Source organism: Amblyomma mixtum, chromosome 9, assembly GCF_055824585.1.
Source record: "Amblyomma mixtum isolate Tamu chromosome 9, ASM5582458v1, whole genome shotgun sequence".
NCBI lineage: Eukaryota > Metazoa > Arthropoda > Arachnida > Ixodida > Ixodidae > Amblyomma > Amblyomma mixtum.
Window position 1 is genome coordinate 32800108 of NC_143020.1, and position 20661 is coordinate 32820768.

Sequence of the window (20661 nt, forward strand, 5' to 3'; positions counted from 1 at the left end):
TTGGTGGACACCGGAAAGCCGGTGAATTGTCTTAAGTAGTAAGCTGGTTAAATAATTTCTGATAACTAACTTTAACTGTAACAGACAGGCAGCTGTTTGCAGTTAGCGGTTTGTAGCCGATCGTTAGTAATCGCCGCATCAGCTTTTAGAATTGCGAATACGCAATTACCCTCGTTCCTGTACCTCGGCAAAATCTGGCTGCATGGTGCGAAAATACGCGTGCATTTTAAAACATCCAGGCAACCGTCCCCTCCAAGGCACGTAACTAGTCGAAAAGCCAAATTTTGTCGAGCCACAGCGGCGGGGGTAATAGCGTTTCCAAAATTCTAAAAACTGACATCGCTATTACTGACGACCGGCTGCAAATCTCTAATTGCAACCAGACGCCCAACTCGATTAGATAAAAAGTTAATTATTAATAATTAGTAATCCAGCTTACTACTTGAGGCAATTCATCGGCTTTCCGCTTTCCGCAAACACTGGTAATACTATGCCGAAAAAGCCATATTTTTAAGAGCGTTATCTTTTATTCATCACGTTTCTCAGTTTCTTGCGAGTCTGCTACCACCTCCCCTCGGCGTGAAATTTTCAAGTCCGAGGAATTGAAGATCGCGGCCATCATAGTAAATCGATATAGCAACCCAACTGATGACTTGTGGCGTCACTGATTTTATGACGTCATAGCTAACTAGTCACGTGACTCTTTAATCGCTTTTAACTGAGTGGCTAATGACGCATCATAAAAAAATCAAGATATTTGAAATCCTCTATATGTGTAAAACTAGTTAGACACCAAAATTAACTCATGAAGTTATTAAGTTATGGTTATGCTTATATTGAATTGCTTATAGTTAACTAACCGATAACGTCATGATCATGGCGCTACCGAGCAGCTAACGCTCGGTAACGAGCAAAAAGTGGACTGTATGGACGCTCCTCGTTTTTTTACCTACCAAGCCGACGCGTCAGCTCCGCGGGCAGGCTTGGCGAGATTTCGCGGGGAACTTCCCCGCGGTCCGCGGGAGAAAGTGTGGCGGTAGCCAGTCGACGCACCTGGGCGGGCTTGGCCAACGCTTGGCGAGGGGGACCACTTGGCGGGAGAGGGAGAAAGCCGGGTGGGCGGAGGGGACCAGTGTCGTGGAGGACGGGAACAGCCTTCTTGTTTGGCGCCGTCGTTTCCGTCAGTCTGTCAGTGCTGTAGCTTTTTCCCTCCTCATCAATATCCCCCCCCCCCCCCCCCCGGTGGCAGCTGCACAGGGTCCACCCAAGACCGGCCCACCTGTCATGGAGCCAGTGACAGGACTGCTGCGGCCTGAGGCAAGATCCCCGGACACCTGGTGACCACGTCCAGTGCGTGGGCGTCGCAAGCGAACCCCCCTCCCCCCCCCCCCCCCCCTCCACATCCCCACCCCCTTCCCCGTTCCAAGCCAAGCAGTGCCCCCAGTACCAGTGCTGGCGCAGCTCCCGAAGCGAGAACGGAACAGGTACACCTCGCACAGCCTTCGAACATCAGCGTTCACTGCACTTACGCGCTCGTACGCTTCGATATAGACAGGGCGGCACAGCGAACCTTATTCCAGTCACCGTGCTTGTTGCCTGCGATCCTCGTAAGCCAGTAGTGCATCATAGACTAACCCGGACGTTGACGCAGCCAGGACTAAGACGTACGGGTGTGCCTGAAACTGCTCCTACTACTTCGATGGCGATGGCGTTAATCTTACCCTACGAGGCGAACGAATACTTCATCGACCTTATCAGGGAGCGGACAGCCATCTGGGATGTTGCTAGCCGGGATTACATGAAGCGCGTCGTCACGGAGCTCCTCTGGAAGGACGTGGTGGAGGAGATGAAAAAGAAATGGCCTGAGTATGGTCCCTACTCAGCCGGTAGGTGTCTTCCTCTGTTTTTTTTTTTTTTTAATCGATCAATGTGCTCTCTGGAGCCTTGTGCCTGGTATGGAAAGAATAAGGGAGGGTGGCGACGTATTGATTTTGCGAACACGTTCTGAAACATTTTGCATGCACTACTTGGCATATTGATGGCATTCGTGTGTGCGAATCGGTGCTATTAGCCTATTATTCGCCGATCATAAGCTTGGTCTATGTCCTCGCGTGAAAGGAAGGAATGGCCATGTTTGGTGATTAATCTTCGACGTTTTTCCCGCTTGAACGCTCAATCGATGGCACCGCCTTCAAGGACTATCCAAATTTCGGTTTCAGATTTTCTTCATTGTAATGATGCGCAAGGCATTACTATACGTGGACCACTACGTGGAGTTCGCCTATGACCACTAAATTTTTGATCGAATTCCTTCTCTCGCCTGGTTCGGTTTCGACAGCCAAGCGATGACTAAGGCGTAAAAGGTCAGTATAGTTCGCGCGAGGAATGAAAATGTGCAATGAATTCCTCGTTCTCCGCTCGTTTTGATTCCGGCTCTTCAGACAGGCTGGCTTTAGCGTTGTAGGAAGCGAAACGATGAAGCAAAGATTATATCGCTCTCTTTTCATGCCTTCCGTTCCCGCTGACGTTTGACGTCATAGTCATAATTCGGCAGTTGAAACCAGAACCGTAACAGATGAGAAAAGAAATTCGACTATAAATTATTCAGCGGCTGTAGGCGAATACAACGTGCTATCCTATGTATAACTTAACCATTACAACAAATCAGCAGTAGTATTCGAGGAAGGGGAGAGGGGGATGTATGACGTCGCCAGTCAACCCAAACTCATTCTCTGCTCCCATAAATCCGTACTTGTCCAGAACGTGGTGTGGCTTATTTGATTACCCCTACTGACTTCGCTGCGGCTCTCAGGAGTGCCTTGTTCTGTTCCTTTAACTTCAACTCTCCTTTTGAACATTGTGTTCTTCATTTTCGTGATTTCGGCATTCGTGATACCAAGATGTCACCTTTCTTGAGAGGTCATGTAAACAACTTAAATCGCCAACTTTGTTCCTAATTTTTATTTTGCACTACTTGCAGATAGTCTAGTCTAACGCAAATTCCATATATCCTGCGATTCGTTCCATTAGTTCTAAGCTGTTGATCAGTGAGCAGATTTCTTAAATATTTCTTTATTAACCGCTGCGAGCCCTACTTGAAGTTCAAGAGGTGTTCATACGGAAGACTCCAGAGCAGAGGAATGTGCAGGAAGTCGCACAAATGCCGCTGGCCGGCAGCACTGCCCACCTCGCACCGGATTCGCTCGGGCAGCCGGTAGCCGAGCGGGACAACTATTACCGTACGAACCGACATCCAAAACGGGTGAGGCCGCCATGGGCGCCTGCACAACGCGAAAGATACCCCGCTCCTGCCCGCAGAGGGCGCCGATTATGCCAAGCGGTATTAGAACGGGGAATGAATCGTTCTCCAAGCGGGGGCAATCTCGCACCACGAGAAGCCTTCGTTTGTTTGCTATCTCCCCACGCATTTTTTTTTAGCGGCAGATGCTGACGAGAAAAAATTGGCTGTGGTTTAGCTCTGCTTAAAGCTGGAGTGATGCGAGAGCTACATCTCCCGTCCTCCCCTTCACTCTCCAACTTGGCACCGGAGGCCCTGCCGAACTCCACCCACCCCCCACTCAACACGGCGGGTGCGCACAGCTGTTGCAGCTCGGTTTCGCCGGCGCGCAGCACTGCCGGCAGCAGCAGCAGCTCTGCACCACGTGACCAACCGGTTCAAGGTCACGGAGCTCAAGAGGTGCCACGCTGAAGGCTCGAAGAGCTGGTGTACTGTAGCTGTCTCTACAAAAAGACCGGGCAGCAGAGGCAGAGCGGTAAGGGTCTAAAAGAGAGAGGGGATAGAAGGGCTACTGCCAGGCTGAAAGAGGTGGGCTGGGCCACTATGAGTACAGCGCAGGCAAAAATAACAAAAGACAAGAGGGAAAAACTGAATAGATGTCCGAAAGGAGATGAGGGATAAAAGAAGCAAAAAAAATAGCACTCGCAGCAGACAAGCACAAAACGGCTGCAGCGGACACCACCCCACACATGCCAAAGAAGGCGAAGTGCCACCACAAGTTGCGGACAGACGGAGATCGTACCGACTGAGGGAACCATCCCTCCACCTTCGGTGACTTCCGCCGGAACGAAATTGGGACTAGCGTCGCCGCTAGAAGGCTTGATGGGCGTGATGTGCGCTCAATTGCCCTTGCTTGGGGAGGGATTCCATAGCACGTCTGGTTACCGCTATTACTGTTACGTTAGCCGAAGAGATTCATTGCACTCGCCTTCTTTACGGCAAAGGCTTTGACGTCGTGTCTTCTTGTGACGTGATAGTAAAAAAAGAAAAGACAGGTAGCAACAAGGCTTGGCTTGACCCTCTGCGCAAAACCAGCTAACCGGCGAAGTTGCTATGGGAATTCAGCAGGTTTGGCAATGTAGCGCACAGGAAGGGTTGTATTACGTGCAAAGCACATCAGTTGCCGGAGCCACCTCTAGCCACAGGGCATCGCTTGTGGTGACATACGCAGCGCGAAAAATTCCGAGGCGGATGTCGATACACGACGCGGAAGATAATAATGAGCAAGCTCAAGAGGAAAGCCACGAATTGGTGTCTGTTGCTGCCAGGGTAGTGGTACGTTGTGCTCGGTTTTCTTGTCTTCGGAAGGTTTGAATGGTGCGTGTTGCACGAACAGTGGTACCAGTGAAGTTTTGCGATTTTTCTTCGTTAATGAAACCGCTGCATAGCGCTTCCATCTGCAGTAAAAGCTGCACATGGCGAAGTAGCTTTTAGCTGCTTGCGCCGTGTTCAGGTACGGTCACCGTTCAGCGCATCAGCAATGGCTTTTGCCGTCTTCTCTGGGTGTTTGATGTAAAGGCGCATGTGCCATTTTTTCAGTTAATTTCAGTTTATTTCCTTAAAGACCCCTATTCAGGGGTATTACGTAAGGGGTGGGGCTACAGATATAACATGAGGTTTGGTTTAATCTATCAGCTGCGTTAACTCTTCGTCGAATCTTGATGGACAGGTAATGGATGCGACTTGGTGGGAAAAGCCATTCCAGTCGGATGTTGCTCGGGCAAAAAATGAGGCTGAGAATGCAGTGGTACGGGAGCGTGGACGAACAACTTGAAGCGGATGACCAGTGCGCTGGGATATGTGCATGCGGCGTACGATGTAGGGTGCTTCGTGCAATGAACTGTTGAAGAATTTGTGAGAAAGGCAGAGACTAGCAATGCGCCGGCGATGGGAAAGAAGTGACAAGTTAATTTCAGCTTTTAAAGACGATACACTGATGTCGTATGAGTATGCAGAATGAATGAATCTAACAGCGCGATTTTCAACTTGTTCAAGGTTAGCCTTCAGATAATTTGGATGGGGATCCCAGATGGCTGATGCGTATTGAAGTTTATATCTTATCAGTGACTGATATGCTAGTAATTTTAAGTCTTTTGGTGCATGGCGTATGTGGCGTTTGAGGAAACCTAGTTTTCACAGAATGGTTCTGATGTTTTGGCTGCCCACAACCTTGAGGAGAACATATGGAAGAGCAACAATGGGAGAGGTGAAAAAGCAGCACTAGAAATTTCGCTTCGCGCGTCAACGGTCAATCCGCTGATGAAGCGGCGCCACATTGCAGTGGGGCGTTCTGCACTTATGCTGCCATTCAAAACCTAAGGAGCTTCCTTTCAACTTCATTTTTTAGAACCGTGAAGCCAAAAACCGCGCAGATGTGTCTGCAAGGAAATGTTGTCATGCTAGAATACTTGCATGGCTTCTGGGTCGACCAGAGGAAGACTGGACATCGAACCATGAGCTACACCAGTGCTGTTCAGATTACTGTCAATGTTTTACATCCCAGTGTACACTATTTGCATGATGTTTCTGATTAATGACGGGGGCCTTTTATACAAGTATTGTCATATACCAGTGGTTGTGCACCCTTTACATCTGATACAGTCATTGAACGACTCTAATAATCTAGTTTCCTGCCTATTATTTCTTCACAGTTACTGGCGGTTTCGTTGCCAGGGGATTCTTCTTCGCTTTTGGGTCTCAATGAGTACACATGCTTTCGTATTTTCTTCTCACTTTCTCTACCAGGTTTTGCTGTTAATGTAATGAGGTCCACACACTGAGCTCTCCACACCTCCTTCCTTAGCCAGTGACCTTCCAGCTAGCATCAAAATTTGTCATTAAACTTTAACCATTGCTGCCAAGCATTAGTCACTTATGTCCTATAGCATTTCTTCTTCAGAAGCTGAATTAGAAACTTTTCTCAGGAAAACACCAAAGGCTGTGTTGAGATGAGCTAGTTATTGAGTTGATGTTTGAGGTATATCCACCAGCACAAAAAAAGACAAGTAAAGGAGACAGGTATCAAGTCCTCTATACAGTCCATGGACTTTTCTATCTAGTTAACATGTCTCAAGCAACGGCATTTTGGAATACATACTGTTTTCATGCCGCTTTTACACAGAACATATCCTTCTCGACGCAGCACAAAGTGATTCTTCATTTGTACAGAGAGAATACAAGCTGTAGTACATGCCTTCAGCAGGGGAGTTCTAGAAAGTGATCAGCAGATTTGAATCCTGTAAATTTGAGCAGTGTATGACACCAGGAGTTCCTTCGTTTTCCCATGTGTATTTGCGTAAGCAGCATTAGGAAGGGAAAAAAATGAATTATGTTAGGAACTAGTTGTGGGCTGATTAAACCTGGGAGAGAAGCATTAAGCACAAGTACACTTTCAAGCATACAGACAACATTCTTAGCTTGTTTTTCTTAATGCTGAGTTGTATACTTTATCCCGCATTCAAAGCTTTTCAAGTTAGATGTAGTTGGCGCAGCATTACAATGTCTGTTCTTTCAACACTCCAAACATCTGCTTTCAAGCGGCGTTATTTATTTATTATTGGTTGTCCGACCAAGAATTGGTGTTCGCACACGCAGGTGACAGCGACAGCGCAGTTAATCACAGGCGCAGCTGCAAGAGCCCTCTTAGAGCAATGATAAAAAAAGGCACTACTCAGAATAAAAATATTAGCGAGGCACTCACGACACCGTACATGCGTCAGTGCGAAAGCATTGACTGGCGCAACGGCGGCTGTCGCCGCTGGGTAACAGCCGACAGATGTGACGTCACCACTCCTACCGGAAGCTGTCAGTCAGTTTCGTCAGTTGTCAGTCAGTCGGGTTGGGATCAGCGGTGCCTAAGTGTGGCTAGCTATGGCTTCCTCTGGAGTCGGTTGGGTTATAGACTTATGATTGGATCATGGACTTTTCTCGATTTACTACATTGCATTATGCATTTTCGAAAAGGATTGTCCATTGTTTCGATAGTTATGAACTGTTTATGGATTGTTATGTGGCTAGTGTTGGATTGGCTATGGATCTGTCTTGTCGGACGAGGGCCACTAATGAGTCAAGAAATGCTTTCGCATTAAAACGCAGTTAAAAAACACAACTGCACAGCGCAGCAAGCGACTATTACTGCTGGTGCTGCTATACGCAGCTGCGGCCGACCGGCTAGGCCGAAGTGGCGGCCATGTCCGGAACAGTAACTAGATACCAACTCATTCATTAACTCATCAACATTTATTCATTAATCTCCACATCAATGTTGAATACAAATACATTATATTCACTACATAAATAATACAGAAGGACGTCCCGTAGCAGAAGGCTGTCGGGGGCCTGATAGAACAAAGAAAGTGGTGCAATGACGCACAAATCGGAAGCAGTGTATCAGGTAAATATTATAAATATACAATCTAGAAAAAAACAAGGGTATCAATAAAACTGCAACGATAAAATACGTAGAATCCGCAGTATGGTGGTGCCCAATAACTAAAAGAATAAAAATGGCGAGGAGCGCTAATGGCAGGTTCTCTCAGATAATGAATGGCAGTTAACCAGTCGCCCTCAAGAGAACAGTATACAACAGCTATATCTTACCGGTACTCACCTACGGGGCAGACACGTGGAGGCTAACGAAAAGGGTTCAGCTTAAGTTGAGGGCAAGGCAGCGTCCTAAGGCAAGAAAAATGATAAGTATAACGTTAAGAAACCGGAGGTGGGCACAGTGGGTGAGGGAACAAACCTGGGTTAATGGTATCTTAGTCGAAATCAAGAGGAAGAAATGGGCTTGGGCAGGGCATATAATGCGAAGGCAGAAAACCGCTGGTGCTTAAGGGTAACGGAGTGGATTCCAAGAGAAGGCAACAGTAGCAGAGGGCGGCAGAAATTTAGATGGGCGGATGAGACTGAGAAGTTTGCGGGGATACGGTGGGCGCAGCTGGCTAAGGACAGGGTTAATTGGAGAGATATTGGACAGGCCTCTGCCTTGCAGTGGGCGTAGTCAGCCTACTGATGATAATCATAAAATCCCCTGTGCAGGGAGCAGGGAAATGGGGATGGGACCGGTCACTGAAAAGGAATAGTCGGTGAGGTGAAATGTAAAATGTGGGTATTCCTGCGGATCCGTCTGTGACGTGTGTTTGGGTGATAATTGAATTTGGTGACGAGTAAAAATCAGATAAGGTTTTGTGGTGTGTATATATATATATATATATATATATATATATACACACTCTAAGAAAAAAGCCGCCCCAGAGGGGAGTAACGAATACTTTAGTCCTCAAAACGGCTCGTTAGTCCCTAAATTTGTACACGCCACTCTTCTTACCACAAATGCGCGCCGTGCGCAAACTCAACGGACTAACTGACGAGAAAGAGACTAACCGGGCGCGAACCACAGCATAGCAGCACGCGAAAATCGCGCGAGAAGACCCCGACTGCAATAGTACTCGATTTTTGAAGCGCAGGACGTGATCTAACGCCAGTGAGAGCATCGCCGCTGCCTGTGGCGAAGCCGATACCCTTTTGCGCGAGAAAAAGGCTTCATGCAACCGAAACGGCTGGCAGCTGTGCAAGTGCATAAACAGATACTATGAGCTTCAATACGTGTCGAATGTAAGTTGTAAAGGTTAGGGTTAAGCAAGTACACGTAGTTTCATATCGTTGCCGTTTGTTTACGAGCTTATGTGATGCTGCGCGAGTATCGGCGACACTTAGCGAACCGGAGAGTGGCAAGCAGTCAATTCGCTGTCACCGCTGTCCGCCAGTAACAAAAAACGAAGTGAACCATCGCCTTCTATATTTGTTTTCAAAAGGCTGTAATGTGAACCTGCGAATTGCAAGAAATAAGACCATCTTATAAGCAAAAAAAGAAACGAAAAGAAAACAACTGTTGTGGTTGTGAAGTACCGGCCGTAATTTACGAACAGTTCGCCACCTCTTTTTTGGCCAAAACGTGATTTGGACCATTGTGCGGGCGCATTAAGGCTTACCGCAGGTTGTTGCAAAAGCATATGACAAAAAAATCACCATACTGTGCTCAAAACAGCAACACGTTTGATAACAATTTCAGCGGTAAAGACAGACAATATGTGTGTTTCACATATAAGGTTTTTATTTTCAGCTACGGACAGTCTGTTGTGGTGGTCTAGTCATAGCCGCGCTCGGCTCATAATGCTAAGGTTGTCGGTTCGGGTCCTGGTGTTTGTATGTATGTTTGTTTCTGTTTCCTTTATCGCAGTTATGTGTGTCAAGCTCTGTCGGAAACTCTTCCCCTCTTAATTACGCTGGAAATCATGGGTCGTTTTCTTTTTTTTTATTAAACGTCTGCTCCCGGGGACTAACTGTTGCACCCTTTCCAAGGGGACCAACAGTTACACCCTTTGCACTTAGTCCCGAAAAGGAGGAATGCCAGAGGCCGGTCAGTTAGTCCCCAAAAAAACTTACCTCTTGGCTCCTGTTAGTCCTTTTTTCTAAGAGTGTGTATATATATATTATATATATATATATATATATATATATATATATATATATATATATATATATATATATATATATATATTTCTTATTGTGTTTTCATGATTTAGCGTTATATGGCACCGTGTGTCTATCACTGCCGCAGCCACTTTGCGGTCACTGTTCAGAAGCAAGCGGCGTGGTTACCGGGCAGAGAGACAGAAAATCCAACCCAAGAGCAGCGAGAAGTCGGTCAACGTGTACACCGGAAAATGGCGCTACTTCCGGTCGATGTCCTTTTTGGAGCCGGTCCTGAAGAACCGGGGTCCCAGCTGGACGGCTGTCGAGGAGGTCCCGCAAAGGAAAACGGTAATCATTTGTGTCTGCGCATCCAGCGTTCCACACGCTCGGGTACGGCAGTCACGCACCCACTTTTCCTTTTACGCCAGTTTGCGAACTCCAGCGTGAACGATGGATGGATGGATTGACGGGATTGGATGGATGGGATTGTATGGAGAGATGGATGGGATTCTATGGAGGGATGCATCGTATGGATAGATGGGATTGGATGGATTGATGGGATTGAATGGATGGTATTGGATTGATGGTTTGGATGGATGGGATTAGATGGATGGATGGGATTGGTTGGATGGATGGGATTAGATGGATGAATGGGATTGGGTGGAGGGATGGGAATGGATGGCGTTATGGGATTGGATGGAGGGATGAATGGGATTGGATGGGATTGGATAGGATTGGATGGAGGGATGGATGGTATTGGATAGATGGATGGAATTAGATGGATGGGATTGGATGAATGGGATTGAATGGATGGGATTGGAATAATGGATGGTATTGGATGGATAGATGGATAGGGCTGAACCCTTTAAATCGGGCTGTGGCTCAACCCACCTAGCCATTACTCGTGAAATTTCACTCTTGTCTTGATTTTAGCCATCAATCAGATAACCTTCGCTTGGTTACTTCTATCCGCTTAAAATTCATTACTCTTTCACTGTCCTTGAACCCCAATGCTTTGAATAAATCAGCCCCACTGCTTTCAGCTGTAGAGTGCAGCCCTTTACAGAAATGTATCAAGTGTTCAGCCGTTTCCTCTTCCTCTCCACACGCACCTCCCAACGTGCCCATCTCGTAGTACTTCACTCGATATGTCTCAGTCCGCAGAACTCCTGTCCTGGCATCGAACGACAAGGAGCCTCCCCTACAATTATCGTAGATATTTTCTTCGGTGATTTCCTGCATAAGCATTCAGTATGTTCTCAGTGCCGATTTCTTCAGTACCCCTTATTTTTTTCAACAGAGCCCTCTCTCTATACGAGGTCTGTTAGAAAAGTATGTGACCTTATTTTTTTTGCGAACACCTGATGAATATGAAACAAGCGCGCTTGCACCAGCAGACCTTGAACCGTCGTGCGCATGCACAAATTTTTTCCCGCCTGCCGATAGCGTCAGTCGCTGAAAGGCAGCATTTGAGTGAGGCAGTGCGCAGTGCTCTCGTCGGTTTTTCAGTGCAAGCAAAATGGCGGTGCGACAGGAGCAGCGCTAATGCATCAAATTTTGCCAGGAACGGGGCGACAGCCAAGTGGAAACCATTCGGAATATTTAGACGGTTTTCGGTGACGATGCTTAGAGCAGCACACAAATTAAGCAATAGTACAACTGGTTTAAAGATGGCCGCACTTTGGTGGAGAGCGAGCCACGCTCCGGTCGGCCATCAACATGCCGAAATGGCCAGGTCATTGCCGAAGTGAACGCCCTGGTGATGCGGGACCGTCGTGTGACTATCCGAGAAATTGAGGAAGAGGTGGACATCAGTAGTTTCTCTGCACATTCCATTATCACCGAAGATTTGGCCATGAAGAGAGTTGCGGCGAAATTCGCGTCGAAGCTGCTCACGGTGGAGCAAAAGCAACTTCGTGTTGAAGTCTCACAGGACACGCTGGATTCCACAAACAGTGACCACGACTTCATCAACACCATAATCACTGGTGACGAGTCTTGGGTGTACGGGTACTACCCGGAAACCAAATCCCAGTCGTCACAGTTGAAGCATTCCACGTCCCCAAAACCGAAGAAGGCCTGCCAAATGCTCAGCAACGTCAAAGTGATGCTGACTGCTTTCTTGGACTCTCGCTGTGTGGCACACGACGAGTACGCACGCCAGAGGATCAAACACTGACCAAAGAGTACAACAGGAATGTCCTCCGTCGCCTACGTGATGCTGTGCGGCGCAAGAGACCGGAGTTGTGGTCAACAGGAAATTGGCGCATCCATCACGACAATGCTCCTGAACATTCTTCGCACTTGATTAAGACTTTTTACCCTGTAGTTCAAAAGACTTCTTACTCTCTTGATATGGCCCCCTGCGACTTCTGGTTGTTTCCCAAAATCAAGAGGTCATTGAAAGGAGCGCGATTTCAGACAAGAGAGGACACTATGGCTGCAACGACAGCTGAGCTAAACTCCATTTCGAAAAAGGCCTTTTCGGAATGCTTCCAACAGTGGCAGCACATCTGGGAGAAGTGTGTTGAGTCCCAAGGAGACCACTTTGAAGGTAATTAGGTTTCCAACGCTCCAGTTATGGCATTTTTTTTTCTTCAGCCAAAGGTCGGATACTTTTCTAACAGACCTCGCATTTAACCTTTTTCTTAACCGATAATTGCTGATTTGCCCCCCGACACAGTCCGTGGTGGCGCAGCCATTTAGCGGCGAATTGTAGCCACTTCAAGACGGTGAGTATTCACGCTATCAGAACAGTCGTTAGCTCTCGCGTCATGGAATGTGAATGTACGACTTGCCAGACAAAATTTGATCGGAAGTAGGTATGCAGTTTCTCCTGCAAAATGTGTCGGGCACAAAGTTTCAGAGGATCACCATTCTCGGTGACTTTGTGTAAGGAAATAATTTTAACATATCTGCGTCAGCTGAAGCCTGCCTGACATGCTTTCAGTGTCGCTGTGCTTGATGCCCAAGCAGGAATAGAAAAAATTCTATGGAGTAGGCTATTTATTCCTCGTTTACGACTGTGAATATGCTAGTCCGAGTCCCATTGTTTCCGTTAAATTTTTACGACCTTTTTTCTTTATTTAGAATCTACCCCACACCTCTGTTTTAAATGTTTAGGTCAAACAATGTGATGCTTAGGAGCCTACAACGCATTTTAGGCACCTGTGAGGCGAGTTTTTTTTCGTGGTCTTTCCCTCATAAATGGTGAAATAGTTTATAATTCAATTTATAGCGTTGAGCTGCAAATTACCAGCGCAGAACTAATTTATACCCAATTTTGGGTGTTTATTTTTCTAATTAAGCCCATGGGCTGCTTATCGTATCAGCCTGCATGCAGTTATGCTGGTGGCATAACTGCAGACGTGAGGTCGACAAGTGTTGAAGGCACGCAAAGCGACTGGATATATAAACTAAATGGACCCAGTTGTTTTGACGCAGGCCAGGCAGCGCGGACAAGTTCTCGTCGACGATCCTCAGCCTATGCCATCAGTACTTTCTTGGCTGTTCCCCATCAATGCGTCTGTGGGGATGCTGCAGCGGTATGTGTCGCGACAGCCGATGTCGTCCCACTTCCTCGATCCGAACGGGCCAGCACGGAAGTGAGCATGTGCTCGCCGCAGTATGGCTGTCGCTCAGGTAGCTGACTATATCATAAGAGAAGGCCGATGCATCGCGGCACCGGAGAGTACCTAGCAAGGAGATTAGAATGAGTAACTGGCGAGGATAGCGGGGAACCGCGGGCCCAGGACAGGGCTACTGATACGTTGGACACACCTCATATTTTCGTGCGCTAGCTCTGAAACCTCCCATCCGACATTTCGCCGATGTTTGTCTATCCCAAGATTCTTCCCGTGACTTTGAGGTTGCTCGAGAAGTGCCATCTCGGTCTCAAAAGGCTCAGCAGTGGCAGGACCTGCCATTGCAGGGCAGTGGCGCGTCGCTTAATCGCCGCACCGCTTAGCCACGAGTGGTATGAGGACTTCCAGCCATCTGTGAATGCAAAGTGGAGAACAAGTAATTCGGCATACATGGGCATTAACCATTAACTATTTCGCATCACACCTTTAAGGCCATGCCTATCTCCGAATTCGCCGATCGTTGTCTTTAGCCTGCGCGACCCTGAAAACCGTGCCTCGAACTGTAACTGAAGTGCTAGCGCCCCTAAATCTCATTAGGCCTAACAACGCTAAATCATCCGGCATTTTTGGTTTTCAGGGGACGTACCCCGCTGAAGGTGATAATCAACTCTGCCTAACTCACTTTCAGCTCCATACATAGTGCACCCAGTTAGTTGAGGGCCATTTTGATGATATCGACGATACCGGCACGTCTGTCGCTGGCGTTGAGTGGTTTCACAATAGGGGATATTCAAAATTCCGCAAGTGCGCTTTCCTGCATAACAATGCTGCCCAAAACAAGATGGCGGACCATGCGTTTCCAGCTGAAACAAAGCAAGAAAGACTAGTTTTTTTTTGTTTGATTCTTCCAAAATACGTTTCTTACATTCTATCCACACCTTTGTCGCCTGTCCTGTAGCCCACGTAGTTTCTTTATGGCGAAGTCGGCCATCTTGTTTTCGGCAACATAGTTATGTTGGAAAGCGCACTTGCGGAATTTTGAATGTCCCCTATTGCACATCCTTTTTTTCTGCGTTTGGTTTACAGGACGTTATGCGTTCTTGTTATCTCTATTCTGTAGCCACCTCCGGAATCCTTCGATGAGGTCCCGCTGCCTAAAGATCCGTGCGAGGAGAACCTACAGCCGCGCATAGTCAGCACCAGCTCAATGGCAGGCGGAACATGGCCTTCTCCTGATGTGTGCCAGACCCAGCCTGAGGTCAGCCCCAAACATCCGAGAGAGCCCGATGCCGCCCCAGTGGAACCGGTCGTGTTGGGCACGGGAAGCCAGCCTGACCCTAAAGCAGTGCGACCTGTCTTGTATACTGCCGACTACAACGATGCTGCGACGCACTTCGGGAAAACTGTGACGGCGTTGCTTAAGTCCCTGAGCCCCAGAAAACTAGTCAGGTGCCAGGCCGAGATACTTGGTGTGATTGAGCGACACCTTGAGGAGTGGCACGGAAACCCGAGTAAATAAAACACTTTTCTTCTCCTTGCTTGTGTACGTAACATTTTCTGCAGAAACTAATGCAGGGAATCAATCATAATTTTGGTGTAAGTCATTCTACGATATATTTACGTCACCGCACCGCCTACGCTACACTGTAATCTGCGACAGTACCCGTCATATCAGGTGTACCTCAAGGATCCGTGTTGGGGCCACTGTTATTTTTAGTTTTCATCAACGACATAACCAAGAATATCGATTCTAACATCAAACTCTGCGCCGATGACTGCATTATCTATAAAACAATCAACAGCTACGAAGGCCACGTTTCACTCAGCGATTCATTGACCAAAATAACCGAATGGTGCAAAACATGGCAAATGACGGTAAACACGACTAAATCTGTTTGCATGACGGTAAAAAGAAAAAGGCAACCTTATGATTTTTCGTACTTTGTTAATGGCAGAATACTGACGAAAGTTCGCCATCATAAGTACTTAGGCATCACACTAACTTATGACCTCAGATCGAACGCGCACATTGCTAGCATAACCTCGAAAGCATTACGAAAGCATTTTTCTTCGAAGATGTCTGCGCCTTGCACCCACATCGACAAAGCTTCTCGCATATACTACTTTCGTTCGACCAGTTTTAGAATACGCTATTACAGTTTGGTTCCGCCATTCAGTGACTACTGTAACAAAACTAGAAAAAGTACAGCGTAAAGCATTGCGGTTTATACACAACAAATATAAGCGCACAGATTCACCTACTAACCTCGCGGCTATTTCGGGTTTAGCGACGCTATCATCAAGAGCGCAACAAGCACGGCTAAAATTTTTATTTCACCTGATGCACAACTACTACAAGATAGACGTATCAAAATACATATCTTTCTCGCAATCACGCCCGTCGAGGCATCAACACGCGCGCGCGATAACAGAATACTCATGCCATAACGACACGTTCATGTATTCGTACTTTCCCCTCGTGATCAGAGAATGGAATCGCCTTGATCCCTCAATCATAACTGCAACCACATTATCTCAGTTCACGTCACGGATAGAATCCTTATCAATTAATGAATAAAGAAGTTTCACTGACATAGTCAACCGCCTCTCATCACTTCATTAGATTGTTAATTAATCGTGAAGAAAGTCTCTCTTATTTTTTCCGCTGCTGTGTTCCCATGTGCTCTAATTGAATTCCTTATGGCAATGCTCCACCCGACTCCTAGATATGTATTTTTCTTTTTCCTTGCTAATGTTTACCTTTTCCTTTATTTTGCTTGTTCCTTTCTGTTCACCTGTGTTTGATTTGTATTCACTTTTTTTTGAATTCCAGAGTGCACTGCTCAAATTTTTATCATGTTTGTCATTTTTGTTCGCCCACCTGCTATGGTTCCTGATGGGACTGGCAGTATTGTAAATAAATAAATAAATAAATAAATAAATAAAACGTGCCATGTACATAAAGCGTGTGAAGGCACGGTCTTGATGGCAGGAATAGGCGGCTAATTTTTCGTAGCGCGTTTTTTTTTTTGGAAATGACGTATAAGACATTACCAAATATTAATGACCAAATGGAACTCGTCTTCGGTTGTTGATTTGTTCATTAGTTTAGTTTTCTTTCCCTTGTTGTCTTGGTCTCGGCTCAGCAGTAAAATAGAACAGTAGAACAGTAAAATAGAACAGTAAAATAGAAATAGAACTAGGTACGGGATCTTTTGAGTTTACCGGCTTCTGCCCATATTTCTGCGGATCTTTATTCATTCTTCGTCGAGACTGCAAAAGACGAATGATCTTCCCGTTGACGCCATGCACCACTTCAAGCCACAATACTTCAAGCCGTCTATTAAAAAATTATTTTGTTCATGTAATCCTTAGCGAAAACTAATATGTTTGGAATATATGGTAGGCTATTTAAATTATATTTTAAACCTATTTTGTATTCATGAATGCACTAAAAATATGTAGGAAATACGTTCCTGAAATTTCATGCTTGGTATTCGAAATATATTCTTAAAATATGCCAAAAATACCTCACTTATGGCATACTTCGAGCACTTTTCAAATACGTGAAAAAAGATGTATGCAGTTTTAGCATATTGTTCATGTAATAAAAGTGTACTTTCGTAGAAATGAAATTAATACATCCGAAGTATACTTCAATTCTTACAAACGCGCAGTCCTTTTAAACGTATTTGCAGCACACTTCTAGCAGTCGTTGAACAGTCGAGGGCTCGAAATCGCGTTTCGGGAAATGGCATTTGTATGTTGCTCTACCTCTACGCCATGCAGCGATGGCGTAGAGGTAGAGCATCCGCCTCGCGTGCAAGAGGACCGGGGTTCGAATCCCGGTGCCGCGCAATTCTCCACCGGATTAAAAAAAAAAAAAACTCCGCGTGTGATGGAATTGCATAACCAGGCTTGGAGTGCGGCCTGATTTCGGTGACCAGAACCGACAACGCACTTCCTCACCAGAACAGGATTTGGCCACCCTGGTGTAGTACTTGGCCACAACCTTCTATGAACAAACCAATTAACCCTCGGCCCTCAGTCCCCAGCGGCTGCGGAGCAACTGACCAAGGCGGCGGTCAGATCTGTGACGCAGCGGAGGGTGCTAAGAATCTCTGGCTCCGGACAGGCCGCCATTGGAAACTGAACCTGGCAACGTTTAACGCAAGAACCTTATCAAGTGAGGCTAGCTTAGCAGTGCTATTGGAGGAATTAGCCGGTATTAAATGGGATGTCATAGGGCTTAGTGAGGTTAGGAGGACAGATGAGGCGTATACAGTACTAAAGGGTGGGCATGTACTGTGCTATCGTGGATTAGCAGATAGGCGAGAACTAGGTGTGGGATTCCTCATTAATCAGGATATTGCTGGTAACATCGAGGAGTTTTACAGTATTAACGAGAGAGTGGCAGCTATGGTAATTAGGCTTAATAAGAGGTACAGATTGAAGGTGGTGCAGGCCTACGCGCCTACATCAAGCCATGATGACCAAATAGTTGAAAGCTTCTATGAGGATGTGGAATCGGCAATGACCAAAGTAAAATCACAGTACAATGTACTGATGGGCGACTTTAATGCAAAGGTAGGTAAAAAACAGGCTGGAGACAAGGCGGTAGGTGACTATGGCATAGGTTCTAGGAACAGTAGGGGAGAGGTATTAGTAGAGTTCGCAGATAGAAATAATTTACGGATTATGAATACCTTCTTCCGCAAACGAGCAAACAGGAAGTGGACGTGGAAGAGCCCCAATGGTGAGACTAAAAATGAAATAGACTTCATACTGTGTGCACAACCTGGCATCATAGAGGATGTGGAGGTCCTCGGTAAGGTCCGTTGCAGCGACCACAGAATGGTAAGGTCTCGTGTTAGCGTAGATTTGAAGAGGGAACGGAGGAAACTGGTGAAGCGAAAGGCTATTAACGAGTTAGCATTAAGAGGGAAGGTAGAGGAATTCAGAAAGTCGCTGCAAAACAGATTTTCCGCTTTAACTGAAGAAGACGACCGTAATGTTGAAACAATGAATGATAATCTTACAGCTATCGTTACAGAGTGCGCCGCAGAAGTAGGTGGTAGGATGATTCGGCAGGATACCAGCAAGCTATCTCAGGAGACTAAAGATCTGATTAAGAAACGCCAAAGCATGAGGGCTTCTAACTCCACAGACAGGATAGAACTAGCAGAGCTATCGAAGTTAATAAATAAGCGCAAGGTAGCCGACATAAGAAAGTTTAACATGGAGAAAATCGAGCATGCTCTAAGGAACGGAGGTAGCCTAAAATCAGTGAGGAGAAAACTGGGCATAGGTAAAAACCAGATGTATGCGCTAAAAGACAAACAGGGCAATGTCATCAGCAATATGGATAAGATAGTTGAATTAGCCGAAGAATTTTACACAAATCTATACAGGAGCGAATGTAATCATCAAGTTACTGAGAGAGGCAGTCGAGCACAGCAATGGGACATCCTGCCAGTAACGAAGGAGGAAGTAAAGAAAGCCTTAGGAGCAATGCAAAGAGGGAAAGCAGCTGGTGAGGATCAGGTAACAGCAGATTTGTTGAAGGACGGAGGAGAGATTGTGCTACAAAAACTAGCCACCCTGTATACGCAATGCCTTGTGACCTCGAGAGTACCAGAAGCTTGGAAGAACGCTAACATTATCTTAATTCATAAGAAAGGAGACGTCAAGGACTTGAAGAATTACAGACCAATCAGCTTATTGTCCGTTGCCTACAAGGTATTTACTAAGGTAATCGCTAATAGAGTCAGGACAACCTTGGACTTTAGTCAACCAAATGATCAGGCAGGCTTTCGTAAAGGATACTCGTCAATAGACCACATTCACACTATCAATCAGGTGACAGAGAAATGCGCAGAATATAACCAACCCCTATATATAGCCTTCATTGATTACGAGAAAGCATTTGACTCAGTGGAAACCTCAGCTGTCATGCAGGCATTGCGGAATCAGGGTGTGGAAGAGTGTTATGTGAAAATATTGGAAAATATTTATAACGATTGCACAGCTAGTATAGTTCTCCATAAAGTCAGCAATAAAATTCCAATACGGAAAGGTGTCAGGCAGGGAGACACGATCTCGCCAATGCTTTTCACTGCCTGCTTACAGGAGGTATTCCGGGGACTGGAATGGGAAGAGTTGGGGATAAGAGTTAATGGAGAATACCTGAGTAATTTGCGATTCGCTGATGACATTGCCTTGCTAAGCCACTCAGGACAAGAACTGCAAAGCATGATCAACCAGTTAGACAGGCAGAGCAGAACGGTGGGGCTAAGAATTAACATGCAGAAAACCAAAGTAATGTTCAACAGCCTAGCAAGGGAACAGCAGTTCGCAATTGGTAGCGAGGTGCTGGAAGTAGTAAGAGAATATGTCTACTTAGGGCAGGTAGTGACCGCAGATCCGGATCATGAGAGGGAAATAACTAGAAGAATAAGAATGGGGTGGAGCGCATATGGCAGGTTCTCTCAGATCATGAATGGTAGCTTACCAATATCCCTGAAGAGAAAAGTATACAACAGCTGTATCCTACCGGTACTCACCTATGGGGCAGAAACGTGGAGGCTAACAAAGAGGGTTCAGCTTAAGTTAAGAACAACGCAGCGAGCTATGGAAAGGAAAATGATAGGTGTAACGTTAAGAGATCGGAAGAGGGCGGAGTGGGTGAGGGAACAAACGCGGGTTAATGACATCTTAGTTGAAATCAAGAAGAAGAAATGGGCTTGGGCAGGGCATGTAATGCGAAGGCAAGATAACCGCTGGTCCTTAAGGGTAACGGAGTGGATTCCAAGAGAAAGCAAACGTAGCAGGGGACGGCAGAAAGTTAGGTGGGCGGATGAGATTAAGAAGTTTGCGGGGATACAGTGGCGGCAACTGACAAAGGACAGGGTTAATTGGAGAGACATGGGAGAGGCCTTTGCCCTGCAGTGGGTGTAGTCAGGCTGATGATGATGATGATGATGAATGTATTTGAAGTGTACTTCCGTAAATACGCAATTAATGCGTATTTACGGCGCCCGTCCGGTGTTTCTTCTACTGCGGTCTTTTTTTTTCGAGCTGTTTGCCATCAGGCATAATGAAAAAGGAAAGAGAGTTATAAAAAGGAGTGCAAACAAGCCTCGCTTAAAAAGCGGCAAAAGTTCGGGATATAGCGATTATCTAGAGTCCACTTGGTATAGTCGTCTGCAACGTCCCATCGCAGGCCAACTTTTCTTAGTAAACGTCGTCTCACGGAAGCTGTAGCCGGGCAAGTCCACAGCAAGTGTTTTTCATCACACTGGT

At 46.3% G+C, this 20661-nt stretch overlaps 1 protein-coding gene across 1 annotated transcript; it reads left to right on the forward strand.

Moving 5' to 3' along the window:
- The first annotated feature begins 1705 nt into the window (after positions 1–1705).
- LOC149328680 (uncharacterized) lies at positions 1706–14878 on the forward strand. Its single transcript, XM_089559065.1, has 3 exons — positions 1706–1886; positions 9921–10123; positions 14480–14878. Exons 1-3 carry the CDS (start codon positions 1706–1708, stop codon positions 14876–14878), a joined length of 783 nt encoding a protein of 260 aa, XP_089415191.1.
- The last annotated feature ends 5783 nt before the right edge of the window (positions 14879–20661 follow it).

Bases quoted from the DNA above. Each gene is read 5' to 3' on its own strand.
- LOC149328680 (XM_089559065.1), top strand. From the start codon at position 1,706: ATGGCGTTAATCTTACCCTACGAGGCGAACGAATACTTCATCGACCTT. The intron at 1,887-9,920 runs GTAGGTGTCTTC...TCACTGCCGCAG, and splicing joins GTATGGTCCCTACTCAGCCG to CCACTTTGCGGTCACTGTTC. The intron at 10,124-14,479 runs GTAATCATTTGT...TCTATTCTGTAG, and splicing joins AGGTCCCGCAAAGGAAAACG to CCACCTCCGGAATCCTTCGA.